The 14,278-nt window shown below is 47.9% G+C and overlaps 1 protein-coding gene across 1 annotated transcript in view; it reads left to right on the forward strand.

The window, feature by feature from the left end:
• AXDND1 (axonemal dynein light chain domain containing 1) overlaps positions 1-14,278 on the forward strand; it is a 112,275-nt gene that overhangs the window by 25,767 nt on the left and 72,230 nt on the right. The window contains exons 8-10 of the mRNA XM_051858247.3: positions 3,627-3,748; positions 12,917-13,057; positions 14,140-14,244. Coding sequence (XP_051714207.2) covers positions 3,627-3,748; positions 12,917-13,057; positions 14,140-14,244 — 368 coding nt within the window. The remainder of the gene's footprint in view (positions 1-3,626; positions 3,749-12,916; positions 13,058-14,139; positions 14,245-14,278) is intronic.

A 14,278-nucleotide genomic window follows, 5' to 3' on the forward strand; every position in this document is an offset into this window, starting at 1 on the left:
ACAGTAAAAGCACTAGGCAGCAGGAGCTTCTGAAATCCATTGTATTCTTACGGGACCGCACAGTCTGCCATGCAGCGTGTCACGGACTGAGACGTCACCAGTGGCATGTGATGTTACCATTACTGCGTGGCCCTATTGATGTGTGCACACTTAGGGACTGGTGTGGTTTTCTGTGTGTGTACACAGTGTGTATCCACTCAGGACGACTGCATATTACTGTGTGGCCCTGTTGATGTGTGCATATTTAGAGACTGGTGTGGTTTTCTGTGTGTGTATTCAGTGTGTATCCACACAGGATGATGGCGTATTACTGCGTGGCCCTGTTGATGTGTGTGCACTTAGGGAATGGCATGAATTTCTGTGTGTGTACACAGTGGTTAATCACTCAGGATGACTGCATATTACTGTGTGGCTCTGTTGATGTGTGCTCACTTGGTGACTGGTGTGTGGTTTTCTGTGTGCATACACAGTGTGTAATCCACTCAGGATGGTCAGCATATGCATTACCTTTGGCACTTATTGTTTCTTTGTTTTAGGAACATTAAAAAATGCTCTCTACTAGGTATTTAAAATACACAGTTAATCTGCATTAGCCATAGTTCCCCTCTGCACTGTAGACCATTAGAAGCAATTCTTCGTCTTCAGCTGTGTCTCTGTGCCCATTACCCTTCCTCTGCCCACTCTCCCCAACTTCCCAGCCTCAGGGACCCATCATCCTAGCCTCTGTTTTGTGACAGGCATTTTAAGCATCCACGTGTAAGTGAGAAGGTACAGCCTTTGCCATTGTGTGCCTGATTTATTGCCTTGAACATAATGTCCTTCACGTCCATCCATGTTGAATAATGTCGCATTGTGTATATATTTGTATTTTCTTTATTGTTTATCCATGGAGACATATCTGGGTTGATTCTATAGCTTGAGCATTGCAAATGGTTCCCCAGAAAAACCTGAGAGTGCTGGTATGTCTTTGATATACTGGTTTCATTTTCTCTGGATATGTCCTCAGTAGTAGAATTGCTGGATCATATGAGAGCTGTATTTCTGGTGCTTTGAGGCACCTCCATACTGTTTTCCAATCAGCCTTTACTAATTTACCTTACCACCAATAGTGTTTTCCTTTCTCTGTACCCTAGCCAGAATTTGTTACTTTTTTTTTGTTTAAAGACTCACTGTTTTTGGCACCACTTAATAAACACTGCCAATGCTTTCTCACCATATGTAATTTTTGTTTTGCACTTAATGAACGTTTTCCATTTATATAGATAATAGATTTTTTCTTTTTGAGGGTTATTTTTATTTTATAATTTTTGTTTGTATGAATTTGAAAATGTCAAGAACAAGTTCAGTACAAGGCATCCCTATATAATGTTTACCCAGAATCTTAGTTCCTTTTTTATTACTGTAACAGAATACCAAGGGTTTGGTAACTGCTTAGCAATTGGCATTTATTTGGCCTGTGGCTCTGGGTCTGGTTAGGGTTGCCTTGCTACACGGTGGATGGTCCAGTGGCAGGTATGAGCCTGTGAGACTGAGAGGAAAAGCCAGACTCACCCCTTCGTCCTGAGCTCATCATGGTAACTGACTCCGTCCATCCACAATGGCATCCCTCCAGTCCTGAGGGCCCAGTCCTCATGATGTAATCACTCCTTAGAGGCGCTGCCTTTTAAAGCTGTCAGTGCTAACTAAACTTCAAGGTGAGCTCTGGAGGAGGCATCCAAACCATGACATCCGGATTCTCCATTCCGCTGTTGCTGTTGTTCCCTGTCTGTCTGATCATGTGTTCTCCCGTCTGTCTGTCACATCCGCAGTTTTTCCCTGGACCGTTTTGGACCCCAAGTCTTCCAGGGCCTGTTCCCTACAGATAAGGACGTTCTCTTCCATACCCACACAGTAGTTATCAAGCTCAGGAAACTGAACGTTGGTATGGTAGCATTATCTAACTAGTCCACGTTCAGATCTCGCGCTTCCTCAGTTGTCCCTCTAATGGCTTCTGTAGCTGCTTCTCCAGCCCCAGTCTAGCATCCCAGGGCCACACAGTGCTTTTGGTTGTCGGGTTCCTCTAGACATCTTTCATTTCAAACAGTTCCTCAGTTTTGGTTTTTCTTTTTAAGAAATTTTCTTTTAAAAATCAGAGAGTGACAGAGATCTTTCATCCACTGGTCACTTCCTAAATGCCTGCAACAGCCAAGGCGAGGCTAGACCAAAGCAGAGGCTCAGCACTCCATCCGGGTCTTCTGCATGGGTGGCAGGGACCTAAGCACTTAAGCCACCACCTGCTGCCTCCCAGGGTGTGCATCAGCAGGGAGCTGGGTTGCAAGCAGAGCAGCCAGGATTTCAACTAGGCACACTGCTATGGGCTTCGGGCATCCCAATGGAGACTTCACTCCTGCACCAGACACCACCTCTCTCTGTTTTTCTTGACCTTGTTATTTTAAAGGGCAAAAGCCAGTTATTCTGTAGAAGGTTGGTTTGTCTTATTATCCTGCTTAGGTTCAGGTTGTGTGTTTTGGACAAGTGTAATATAGAAGTGATAGTAGCCGGCGCCGTGGCTCACTAGGCTAATCCTCCGCCTTGCGGCGCCGGCACACCGGGTTCTAGTCCGATCGGGGCGCCGGATTCTGTCCCGGTTGCCCCTCTACCAGGCCAGCTCTCTGCTTTGGCCCGGGAGTGCAGTGGAGGATGGCCCAGGTGCTTGGGCCCTGTACCCCATGGGAGACCAGGAGAAGCACCTGGCTCCTGCCATCGGATCAGCGCGGTGTGCTGGCCGCACCACGCCGGCCGTGGTGACCATTGGAGGGTGAACCAACGGCAAAGGAAGACCTTTCTCTCTGTCTCTCTTTCACTGTCCACTCTGCCTGTCAAAAAATAAAAAAAAAATTTTAAAAATTAAAAAAAAAAAGAAATGATAGTGACACCTTCTCAGTATATCCTAAAAAGAAGTGCACACTTAGACAGGTTTTTAAGAGATCAGCATGTATATCACTTCTTTTTTTTTTTTATTTGACAGGCAGAGTTAGTGAGAGAGAGACAGAGAGAAAGGTCTTCCCTCAGTTGGTTCACCCCCCAAATGGTTGCTACGGCTGGTGTGCTGCGCCGATCCAAAGCTAGGAGCCAGGTACTTCCTCCTGGTCTCCCATGCAGGTGCAGGGCCCAAGCACTTGGGCCATCCTCCACTGCCTTCCCAGGCCACAGCAGAGAGCTGGCCTGGAAGAGGGGCAACCGGGACAGAATCCGGCGCCCCAACCAGGACTAGAACCCGGGGTGCCAGCACCGCAGGCAGAGGATTAGTCTAGTGAGCTGTGGTACTGGCCAGCATGTTATATCACTTCTACACACACACACACACACACACACAGGGGACTTCAAAACGTTTATGGAAAGTTTAACTAAAAGGTGAGTTTATTTTGGTGCAACAGCTTTGAAATTCATGCATAATATTTTCATCCTATACATTTCCATGAGGTTTTTGAAGACCTGTTGTTTGTGAGGATGAAAGTATATGTGAAATAAATGAACCAAAGTGTTTCTAAAACTTACACACGCACATTCAGAGTGCTTACCAGCTAAAATGCTCCTCACTGAGAAGGCCGTAGTAACCTACTGACTACCTCGCCTGTCTTCTGCAGATGCACCAGCTACTACACCTGCTGAGGAAGGAACAGGCCATTTACAACACCGTGTTTCACGAGCTAATTCGACAAGTCAGCGTGGACTGTGCGGACAGAGGAGAGCTGCTGTCCAAAATCAGGTTAGAGCTGTTCCCGCAATGTCCTGGTTTCATTTTAAATTTTAGGTTAGAATCGTGTTCATATCTACTCTTGGAAAAGTCCCAAGAATTACGGTTCTCTCTTCTGCTGATAGGAAGGAGATCACTTGCCCTTTTATGGCATTTTCTGTAGTACAGTCTTCATCTTGATATGTGAACGTGGTAAAAATCGGAGCCTTCATTTTCTCATTTCTAAATGAAGGTGATAGCTGCCATGAACGTTTTCTTCTGCCTGTTTTTTCATTTGCCAATCATATTTATTGAATACTTAGGTTGTGCCGAGCATTGAGATCCTTCGCAGGATTGTGGTGAGATGTAAACAAGAACACAGAAGTAGTTGCTGAAATACATTATAATCCACGATGATGATAAATCTTGTTGGTGCTATAATTCTTCTTGGGACTGTCTTACTTTCCAGGAAGCTGAAAGCAATTGTATACATATTTGGAGCTCAATTGCCATGGAGCCATAGGAAAATTATTTAGAGCTCTCTGAATATCAGTTTCTTCTAAATGGAAATTAATTGTATCAATATGCTCTGCTTCCCCACCACCTCATCTGTGGAAGCTGGCTTCCTTCATCTGACAGCGCTGAGAAATCAGGAGCAAAGCCATTAGAAGAGACTGGTGACCATTAGACATGAGGAGTAAACAGACACCACCAAGAGCTGGGTAGTCCCAAATGGTGACAAGGACAGGACGAGATCTGAGTTACCAGTCTCAGGACAAGGCAGGAGGGATTGATGAGGAGCCAGTGCACAAGAACTAGATGAATGAGGTTGGTGCTGTGGCGTAGCGGGTGAAGCTGGAGCCTGCAGTGCCAGCATCCCATGTGGATGCCAGTTCGAGTCCTGGCTGCTCCACTTCTGATCCAGCTCTCTGCTGTGGCCTGGGAAAGCAGTAGAAGATGGCCCAGGTCCTTGGGCCCCTGCACCCACATGGGAAACCTGGAAGAAGCTCCTGGCTTCAGATTGGCACAGCTCTGGCTGTTGTGGCCATCTGGGGAGTGAACCAGTAGATGGAAGAACCCTCCCTCTCTGCCTCTCCTTCTCTTTCTCTGTGTAACTCTGAGTTTCAAATAAATAAATGAATCTTAAAAAAAAAAAGAAAAAATAAAAAGATTTAGATGAATACCAAGCTACACAAACCTTGCCCTTATGAGAGGCAGGTGTGGGAAGCACTGTTCCTCTTGGTTTCAGAGTTAGGTTCTAGGGGCCAAGACAGGGTGCATTGTATTCCTGGAAGTCTAAACAGAAAGAGATAGATAGGCAAGCAGGTCAAAACCGAAGTCCTTTAAAGGAAGTTGGCTAAGACATAGGGAGCCCACTAAAAATATTAAATCAATGTACCATTGTGTAGGGCTTCAAAGCCAAGAATTTAGGACAGGGTGAAGATGGAGTTAAAAGAACAAAGTAGGTGAGAGTAGACAGTGTGTGTCGGGGTGACTGCTGGCTCGTGAAGTGTCTGCCAGCCCACAGGAAGTCGGTGGCTGTGTTTTCATTGTGGCAGAGGCTCTTTCGACGGTCAGGGAACCACATTCAATTAGGAAGTCTCCAGTTTTCCCAAACCTGGCATCTTCCAGGCTCTCGGATACGGGCTGCAGGCATCCTGAGCGGCAGCTCAACCACCGGGCCCCAGCGCCCGCCCCTGTTCACTTCCTCCATTCTCTTTTTTTTCATTTCACTTTATTTGGAAGGCAGGCAGAAAGAGAGAGAGAGGCAAGGAGAGACAGAGAGACAGAGCAAGATCTCTCCACCGGTGTACTTCCTAACTGCTCACAACAGCTGGGACTGAAGCCAGGAGCCTGGACTCACTGTGATCTCCGGCCGGGTTAGTTGGCTGCTTCCCAGGGTGCGATCAGCAGTAGCCAGGACTCTCACTAAGGTATCCCAGCATGGGATGAGTGTGTCCCAAGTGAGGCAGATGTTTTCAGTCTTCTTGGGTGTATACTGGGCATTGCCTAAAATAGTCCCTAACAACATGGCGCCTAGCGGGTGTTGGGGGCCGACTGCCCATGCGGGTGACGTTTCGCTGGTTGTCCGCATCCTCTGGGTGTCCCTCCACCGTCGGCAGACAGGTGCTGGGCAGCGTTTGCACAGCGCCCACCCCCAGCATGCCGATGGCCTCCGGGTCACAGGGCAGCTCCTTGGGCTGGTGGTTCCCAGCCTCCTTGTCCTTCTCCGAGGTCTCCTGGACGGGCGCCGCGGCGCAGGCTCCTCGCTGCTCTCTCTCAGCCTCCCGGGGGCACGCCCGGGGGCCCGTGCGGTGCCGGTGCCGGTGCCGTGCGCGCCGCTCGCCCCTGGCCCGGGACGCTGGGCCCTCCTTGCCCGGGTCGGGCGCGTGCTGGTGCGCGCGGTGGCGGCGGGGCTCCCTTTCGGCCGCCTCCTCCGGTCACCCGTGCTGGTGGTGGCGCCGACCACCTTCAGGACACGGGCCACGGCCGCGATCGCTGCGCGCCTCCCGGGCGCCCGGGGCCTCCTTGCGTCTGCGGCGCGGCTGCCCCCGCTCCTCGCGGGGCCCCAGCTCCCCGCCCTCTGCCCTCGGAGCCTCGGCTCCGTCCTGTTCTCCCTCCGAGGGGACCATGGCGGGAGCCTTGTCCTTGTCTTGGTGCCGGTGATGCCTGCGCGGCGGGTCCGGGGCCTCAGGGAGCAGAGTTACTAAATCACAGGGCTGGCCGGCGCTGCGGCTCACTAGGCTAATCCTGCTCCTGCAGCCCCGGCACACCAGGTTCTAGTCCCGGTCGGGGCGCCGGATTCTGTCCCGGTTGCCCCTCTTCTAGTCCAGCTCTCTGCTGTGGCCAGGGAGTGCAGTGGAGGATGGCCCAGGTCCTTGGGCCCTGCACCCGCATGGGAGACCAGGAGAAGCACCTGGCTCGGCTCTTGCCTTCGGATCAGCGCGGTGCGCCTGCCACAGTGGCCACTGGAGGGTGGACCAACGGTAAAAGGAAGACCTTTCTCTCTGTTTCTCTCTCTCACTGTCCACTCTGCCTGTTAAAAAAATTAAAAAATAAATAAAAATAAATCACAGGGCAACTGTTTAATGTTTTTGAAAGCTGCCAAACTCTCCCAGAGGGTCTGTGCCATTGTCCATCCCCACCAGCGATTTCTCAACACCCTGGCTTGTACGTGCTGTTGTCCACCTTTCTGGCCACGGCCGTCCTGGTGGGTGTGAAATGTTGACTCATTGCGGTTTTGATTTGCTTTCTCTAATAACTAACAACATAGAACATCTTTCTATGTATATACTGGCCATTTGTATTTCTTCTTCAGGGAAGTGACTATTCAAATCTTCCACACACTCTAAAATTGGATTATTTGTCTTTTTTTTTTTTATTTGACAGGTAGAGTTATAGACAGTGAGAGAGAGAGAGAGAGAAAGGTCTTCCTTCTGTTGGTTCACTCCCCAAATGGCTGCTACAGCTGGCACTGCACCTGGTCAGGAGCCAGGTGCTTCTTCTTGGTCTCCCATGTGGGTGCAGGGCCCAAGCACTTGGGCCATCCTCCACTGCCCTCCCGGGCCAAAGCAGAGAGCTGGACTGGAAGAAGAGCAACCGGGACTAGAACCCGGCACCCATATGGGATGCCGGCGCCACAGGCAGAGGATTAACCAAGTGAGCCATGGTGCCAGCCCTGGATTATCTGTCTTTTCATGAATATTGTTGAGTTGTAAGCGTTCTTTATGTATCTGGACACTAGTTCCTAATCAGATATATAGTTTGAAATTAACTTCTTCCATTTTTAGGATAAAGATGTTGTTTTCCACCATTAGATGAGATTTAGATTAAGTATCATATTAGCTATGGGTTTTTCATAGATGCCCTCTAGTGTGTTGAAGAAGTTCCATTCTATTCCTGGTTTATTTAGTGTTAATATTATGAAAGATTGTTGGATTTTGTCAAGTGTTTTTTCTTTGTCTATTGAAATTATTCTGTGTTTTTTTGTCCTTTATTATTATTATGGTATATTACACTGACTGTCACTCATATGTTTTTTTAAAGATGTATTTATTTATTTGAAAGTCAGAGCTACACAGAGAGAGAAGGAAAGGTAGAGAGAGAGAGAGAGAGAGAGGTCTTCCATCTGCTAGTCACTCCCCAGTTGGCTGCAACAGCTGGAGCTATGCTGATCCAAAGCCAGGAGCCAGGAGCTTCTTCCGGATCTCCCACGTGGGTGCAGGGGCCCAAGGACTTGGGCCATTCTTCACTGCTTTCCCAGGCCATAGCAGAGAGCTGGATCAGAAGTGGGGCAACTTGTACCCAAACCGGGGTCCACATGGGATGTTGGCACTGTAGGTGGTGGCTTCACCTAAGCCCCTGCATTCATATGTTAATTTAGCCTTGCATCCCTGGAATAAATGCTACTTGATCATGGCCTATGTATTCCTTTTAACATGTTGCTGGGTAGAGTTTGCTAGTATTTTGTGGAGAATTTTTGCATTTGTATTCATAAAGGATAATGGTTTATTGTCTTCTTTTATAGTGATGTCTTTGCTTGATTATTGGTGTTGTGGTAATATTGGCCTCAGAGAATGAATTTGACAGGATACTACTGGCTCTTCAATTTCTGTGTAGCTTTGGCATTATTTCTTTCCTAAGGGTATTGTCTGAGTCAAGAATTTCCTTTGCAAGAATGCTTTAAGTTACAAATTCAATTTCTTTAATATATAAAATATATTCATGTTATCTAGTCCTTGTCAGGTGAGCTTTGGTGGTTTACATCTTTCCAGAAATTTGTCCAATTTATCGAAGTTTTTGAATTTGTTGGTATGACAGTGTTAAAATATTCCTTTAAAAAAAGATCTGTTTTTGGCCGGTGCCGCGGTTCACTAGGCTAATCCTCCGCCTTGCGGCGCCGGCACACCGGGTTCTAGTCCCGGTCGGGGCGCCGGATTCTGTCCCGGTTGCCCCTCTTCCAGGCCAGCTCTCTGCTGTGGCCTGGGAATGCAGTGGAGGATGGCCTAAGTGCTTGGGCCCTGCACCCCATGGGAGACCAGGATAAGTACCTGGCTCCTGCCATCGGATCGGTGCAGTGCGCAGGGCACAGCACGCCGGCCACGGCGGCCATTGGAGGGTGAACCAACGGCAAAGGAAGACTTTTCTCTTTGTCTCTCTCTCTCACTGTCCACTCTGCCTGTCAAAAAATTTAAAGAAAAAAAGTTCTATGTTTTTGAAAGGCAGAGCTACAGAGACAAGGAGGAGATAAGGAGAGATCTCTATCCACTGGTTCACTCTCTAAATGCCCATAACAAGCAGGGCAAGGCCAATCCAAAACCAGGAGCCAGGTGCTCCATCCAGGCTTCCCACATGGGTGGCAGGAACCCAAGTACTTGGGCCATTGTCCATTAGCAGAAACCAGGCTCAGAGGCAGAGTGGCCAGGCTTGGAACAGGCACTCCAGTTTGGGATGTGGGTATCCCAAGAGGCATTGCAACGTGCTGTGCCCTGCCTTATTATTTTTTTTTTATGCCCATGGACGCTGTGATCATGTCGGCTCTCTCATTCCTAATGTTGGTAAGTTCTGTCTTCTTCGTGTTCTGTGCCCCAATGAATCAAATAGACTTTTATCACTGTTGCCAATCCCGAAAAACTGGGTTTTGATCCAGTGATTTTCTCTGTTTTTTCGGTTTTCTATTTCACCGATTTATGCTGTGATTTTTATTGTTTGCATCCTTCTCCTTACTTGGATTTAACTTGCTCTTGCCTTTCTCGTTCTGTAAGATAGGAGCTGTGGTCATTGATTCTAACACAGGCTCACCTTACTGCTGGTCTCTTGGGGACCACTTACTTTCATCTCGTGTTACCCGGTGTCTTGGAAATGGTTTCATTTTTGTTGTCCTTTGTTTTTGTCTCAGGTAGGAGAGTAAATTTAATTCCCCTGAATTTCTTCTTGTATTTCCTGTACCTATATTGAGACTATATTTTATATGCCCATTAATGTCTTTCATGAGTTTTAAACACGTGTCAGTGATGATCTCTGACCAGTGCCTGTCTTTTGTTCTGTCTGACTTCTCTTTCTGTTTTTGTTAGATGCCCTCTATTTGTATATTCATCAGTTTCTCAAAATTTCGCTCTCCTTATCACTGTGCTACAGCCTAGGTAATTTTTTCCAGTATTTTTCTACCTTCTTTAGCTCTGTCTGTCCTGCTGTTGCTCACCTATGTTAATTCAACAACTGCGTTTTCCCCTAAAAGTTCTACTGGTTTATTTCTATAGATGTCTCATCAGATAGGATTATTTTGTTGCCTATTTATTTTTAATTCCATCTTTTATTTCTCAAACATTTAATGCATAGTTTATATTCTAATTATGATAACTTTTTTAGATTTTATTTATTTATTTGAAAGGTAGAGTTACACAGAGAGAAGGAGAGGCAGAGAGAGAGAGAGAGAGAGGTCTTCCATCCTCTGGTTCACTCCCCAAATAGCTGCAATGGCTGGAGCTGGGCTGATCCAAAGCCAGGAGCTGAGAACTTCTTCTTAGTCTCCCACACAGGTGCAGGGGTCCTAGCACTTGGGCCATCTTCCACTGCTTTCCCAGGCTATAAGCAGAGAACTGGATCAGAAGAGGAGCAACTAGGATATGAACTGGTGCCCACATGGGATGCTGACACCGCAGGCTGTGCCACAGCACCGGCCTCATAATTAAAATTCTAATACATCAAGAGCTTTAGAATCAAAGTCTGTGGTTTGTTTTTCTTCTGAGTCTCATTCATTATGATTTGTTTCCTTTGTGCTTTGCAATCTTTGTGAAGCTAATTTTTTGGCTGATTTTTTTTTTTTTGACAGGCAGAGTGGACAGTGAGAGAGAGAGACAGAGAGAAAGGTCTTCCTTTTTGCCGTTGGTTCACCCTCCAACGGCCGCCGTGGCCGGCGTGCTGCAGCCGGCGCACCGCGCTGATCCGAAGCCAGGAGCCAGGTGCTTCTCCTGGTCTCCCATGGGGTGCAGGACCCAAGCACTTGGGCCATCCTCCACTGCACTCCCTGGCCACAGCAGAGAGCTGGCCTGGAAGAGGGGCAACCGGGACAGAATCTGGCGCCCCGACCGGGACTAGAACCCGGTGTGCCGACACCGCAGGCAGAGGATTAGCCTAGTGAGCCGCGGTGCCGGCTGGCTGATCTTAACCATTGGATCATCAGGGAATAAACCAGGGGTACTTTCCTGAGGAAAGGGTTTACATTTTCCCCTTCTGAATCCAGGCTTCACGCAATGGTCTTGTGCTTTTCTATGTCTCCCATTTTGAAGCTGGCTCAGATTGAGTTGTGTCCCTGGGTCCCAGTGTTAGTATTTTCCTAGGGGGCAGTTCTGATCTTGAGTTCACTTACTGAATACTGCTAGTAACTCCTACTCCATTCTTGGCGTGACGTTTTTTGTTTCATCCTCTTTCTTCATGAAGCAGAGAAAAAGAACTGCATGCTCCCATCTGCGGGTTCATTCCCCAAATACCCTCGACAGTTGGGGCAGGGCCAGAGTGAAGCCAGGGGCCGGGGAACTCAATACAGGCCTCGCGTGTTGGTGACAGGGACCCAAACACTTGAGCTGTCATACGCTGCTTCCCAGGTTCTGCTGTAGCAGGAACCTCAAATTGTGAGCAGGGCCAGAACTCAAAAGCAGGCTTCCAGTGTGGGGTCCAAGCATCCCCACCGGCGTGTTAACTGCTGGCCCAAATGTCCATTCCTGCTTATTCCTTTTTGTTTTCCACCCCAGCAGTCTAGCAATGCTCTTATGGATCAGGTCATATTGGAATGGGAAGGTCCTGCAGAGTATCTGGTCCCTACGGTGCGAGGGGCAGAAGTCCTAAAGAGGACTTTTTTTTTTTTTTTTAAAGATTTATTTATTTTAAAGGGGTAGTTAGAGAAAGAGAGAGAGAAAGAGAGAAAGAGATCTTCCATTTGCCCACTGGCTCACTCTTTAAATGGCTGCACCTGCTAGGGCTAGGCCAGGCCAAAGCCAGGAACTGCATCCGAGTCTCCCACATGGGTGCAGGGGCCCAAGAACTGGGGCGGTCTTCTGCTGCTTTCCCAGGCACATTAGCAGGAAGCCAGATTGGAAGTGGAGCAGCCAGGACTTGAATTGGCGCCCATGTCGGATGCTGGTGTAGGTAGGTGGTGGCTTTACCCACTATGCCACAGCACTGACCCCAAGAAGGCATTTTTAAACTGATACTTTCAATGTTTGAACTGCAATTTAAGCTGATAAGCTCCCTCTTATTTTAAGTGGGAATATGTTCCAATGCATGAAGTGTGTTTTGAGCTGGAGAACTCCCCCTTACTTTAAGTGTTTGAGCAAGGGCTGGATAACTGTGTGGGCAAGTGAGCGATTAGACACGATGACCAGGCCAACTCGAAGATGCCAGAATTCCAGGACCTCACTCCTGGGGTGTCACACCAACATTACTTTTAATGTGAATCAAGACTGCTCGGTTATAGTGTTTATAATTTATTTCCTATGATCATTTACAAATATTTTGTTGGGTTTTATTCAAAAGAAAAAGAAAATAAATTACTTCTTTGTGTTACAGGTCTTTTCACGTTTAGTCAATTTGAGAAAAGTGGTTTTATTCATGAATTCAACTATGTGGAGAAATCTCACTATATTCTGGACAGTCTGTTAGATGTTCTAAATATACACATATATAAGACCTGATGTGTATCCTTACAGAGTTTTAACTTCGAAAAAGAAGCAAGACAAGTCCTTGTTTTTGTCGTGCTTGTCTGACTATTTTCTTCCCAAAGCCAGGAGCCAGGAGCTTCTTCCGGGTCTCCCATGCGGGTGCAGGGGCCCAAGGACTTGGGCCACCTTCCACTGCTTTCCCAGGCCACAGCAGAGAGCTGGATCGGAAGTAGAGTAGCCGAGACTGTGGGATGCCAGTACTGCAGGCGGCAGCTTTACCCACTATGCCGCAGCACCAGCCCCTCTAAACGCCACATCTCTGCTTACGCCTCACACCCTTTGCTCACGTGTTTGAGCGTGGCAGGAATGCACAGCCCGGATCCCCTTCTCCTCTGCCCACCCTTCCCATGCGTCCATCCTCAATGTCTGCTTGCGATTTCCTTCTTTAACAGTGCTTTCTTCTCCCACACGCTTCCTGGGGCCTGTGTTGGCTCTGGCTCCTTGGACGCCAACGCCGATGCCCGTTCCCTCGTTTCTCGCACAGAGAGAGGTACGTGCAGATGCTCGACCAGATTGCCCGGCAGATGATCGACTTCTACAAAGACCTGGTTACGCAGCGAGTGATGGACCAGCGCATCTTACAAGAGTTATATAATTTCAAGAACGTTATTGAGGAACTGACCAGGTAAACACTGTGGTTGTCCTAAACACACATGTTAAAGCCACGTGTCTAAAAAGAGCAAAAAATGTGCGGGGAAAGCGGAATAGCTCAAGGCGAGGACTTTTTTTGTCTTTTCGTGTTTAGCACAAGCTCAGAAAGAACTGGATGTAGTTGCAAACACATATATAGATATGGGCTACTTGTGTTACAGAAACCAAGGTGTTGCATATTTTTCCTAAGGAAAAGACTCATGCTCCTCTTTCTTTCTTTCCTTCTTTCCTTCTCCTCTCCTCCTCTCCTCTCTTCTCTTCTCTTCTCTTTCTTAGAGATAGAGTTACAGACAGAGAGAAGGACAGACAGAGAGAGGTCTTCCATCTACTGGTTCACTCCCCAGATGGCTGCAATGGCCAGAGCTAAGCTGATCTGAAGCCAGGAGCCAGGAGCTTCTTCCAGGTCTTCCATGCAGGTGCAGGGGCCCAAGCCCTTGCCTTGGCCATCTTCCACTGCTTTTCCAGGCTGTAGCAGGGATTTGGACAGGAAGTGGAGCAGCCGGGACTTGAACCAGCGTCCATATGGGATGCTGGTGCTGCAGGCAGAAGCTTAACCTACTTCGCCACAGTGTTGTCCCCCTTCTTTCTCAGATGCACGTGTTTACCTTAATCAGGTTTACAGAGCAGGGCCGTGATTATGGATGTTCAGATTCCGATCCTGAAGAGAGACCTAAGTATTATATAGCAGTGAAGGTTAAAATATTTTATTTATTCTCATTTTATTTGAAGTGCAGAGAGAGACAGAGACCGAGACAGGAACAGAAACTGAGGGAGATCTTCTTCCATTGGTTCACTCCCCAGAGTCCGAGCAATGACTTAACTCCTGTGGCCAGTACCCACCCTCCTTCTGCCTTTTTTCCCCCTGATCAGAGTCCATTGTCAAACCTGTCAAGACTCCATCCCTGTGTGGGCTAGATTACTTGATTCGGGTTATGAGGAGGAAAAGGCAGGCAGGTGCACGTAACTGAGACGGTGCTGGAATCTAAATCTGATTCGCTGAGTAGAGCCTTCTTTGGAGTCTCCACCTGCGAATTAAGTATCTTTGTTTTTCTTCAGGGAACTGTGTCTCGTTCGGGCACATGATGTGAAGTTAACGAAGGAAGCAGAGAAGGCCCATAAGGATTTGGCACAGGCTCTTTTAGATGCTGAAAAGAATGCCAGGTGAGTTGCTTCAAGTGCGTGTGACTTTCACAGG

This window comes from Oryctolagus cuniculus, chromosome 7 (genome assembly GCF_051225735.1).
Source record: "Oryctolagus cuniculus isolate XC-2025 breed Fujian yellow rabbit chromosome 7, ASM5122573v1, whole genome shotgun sequence".
Taxonomy (NCBI): domain Eukaryota; kingdom Metazoa; phylum Chordata; class Mammalia; order Lagomorpha; family Leporidae; genus Oryctolagus; species Oryctolagus cuniculus.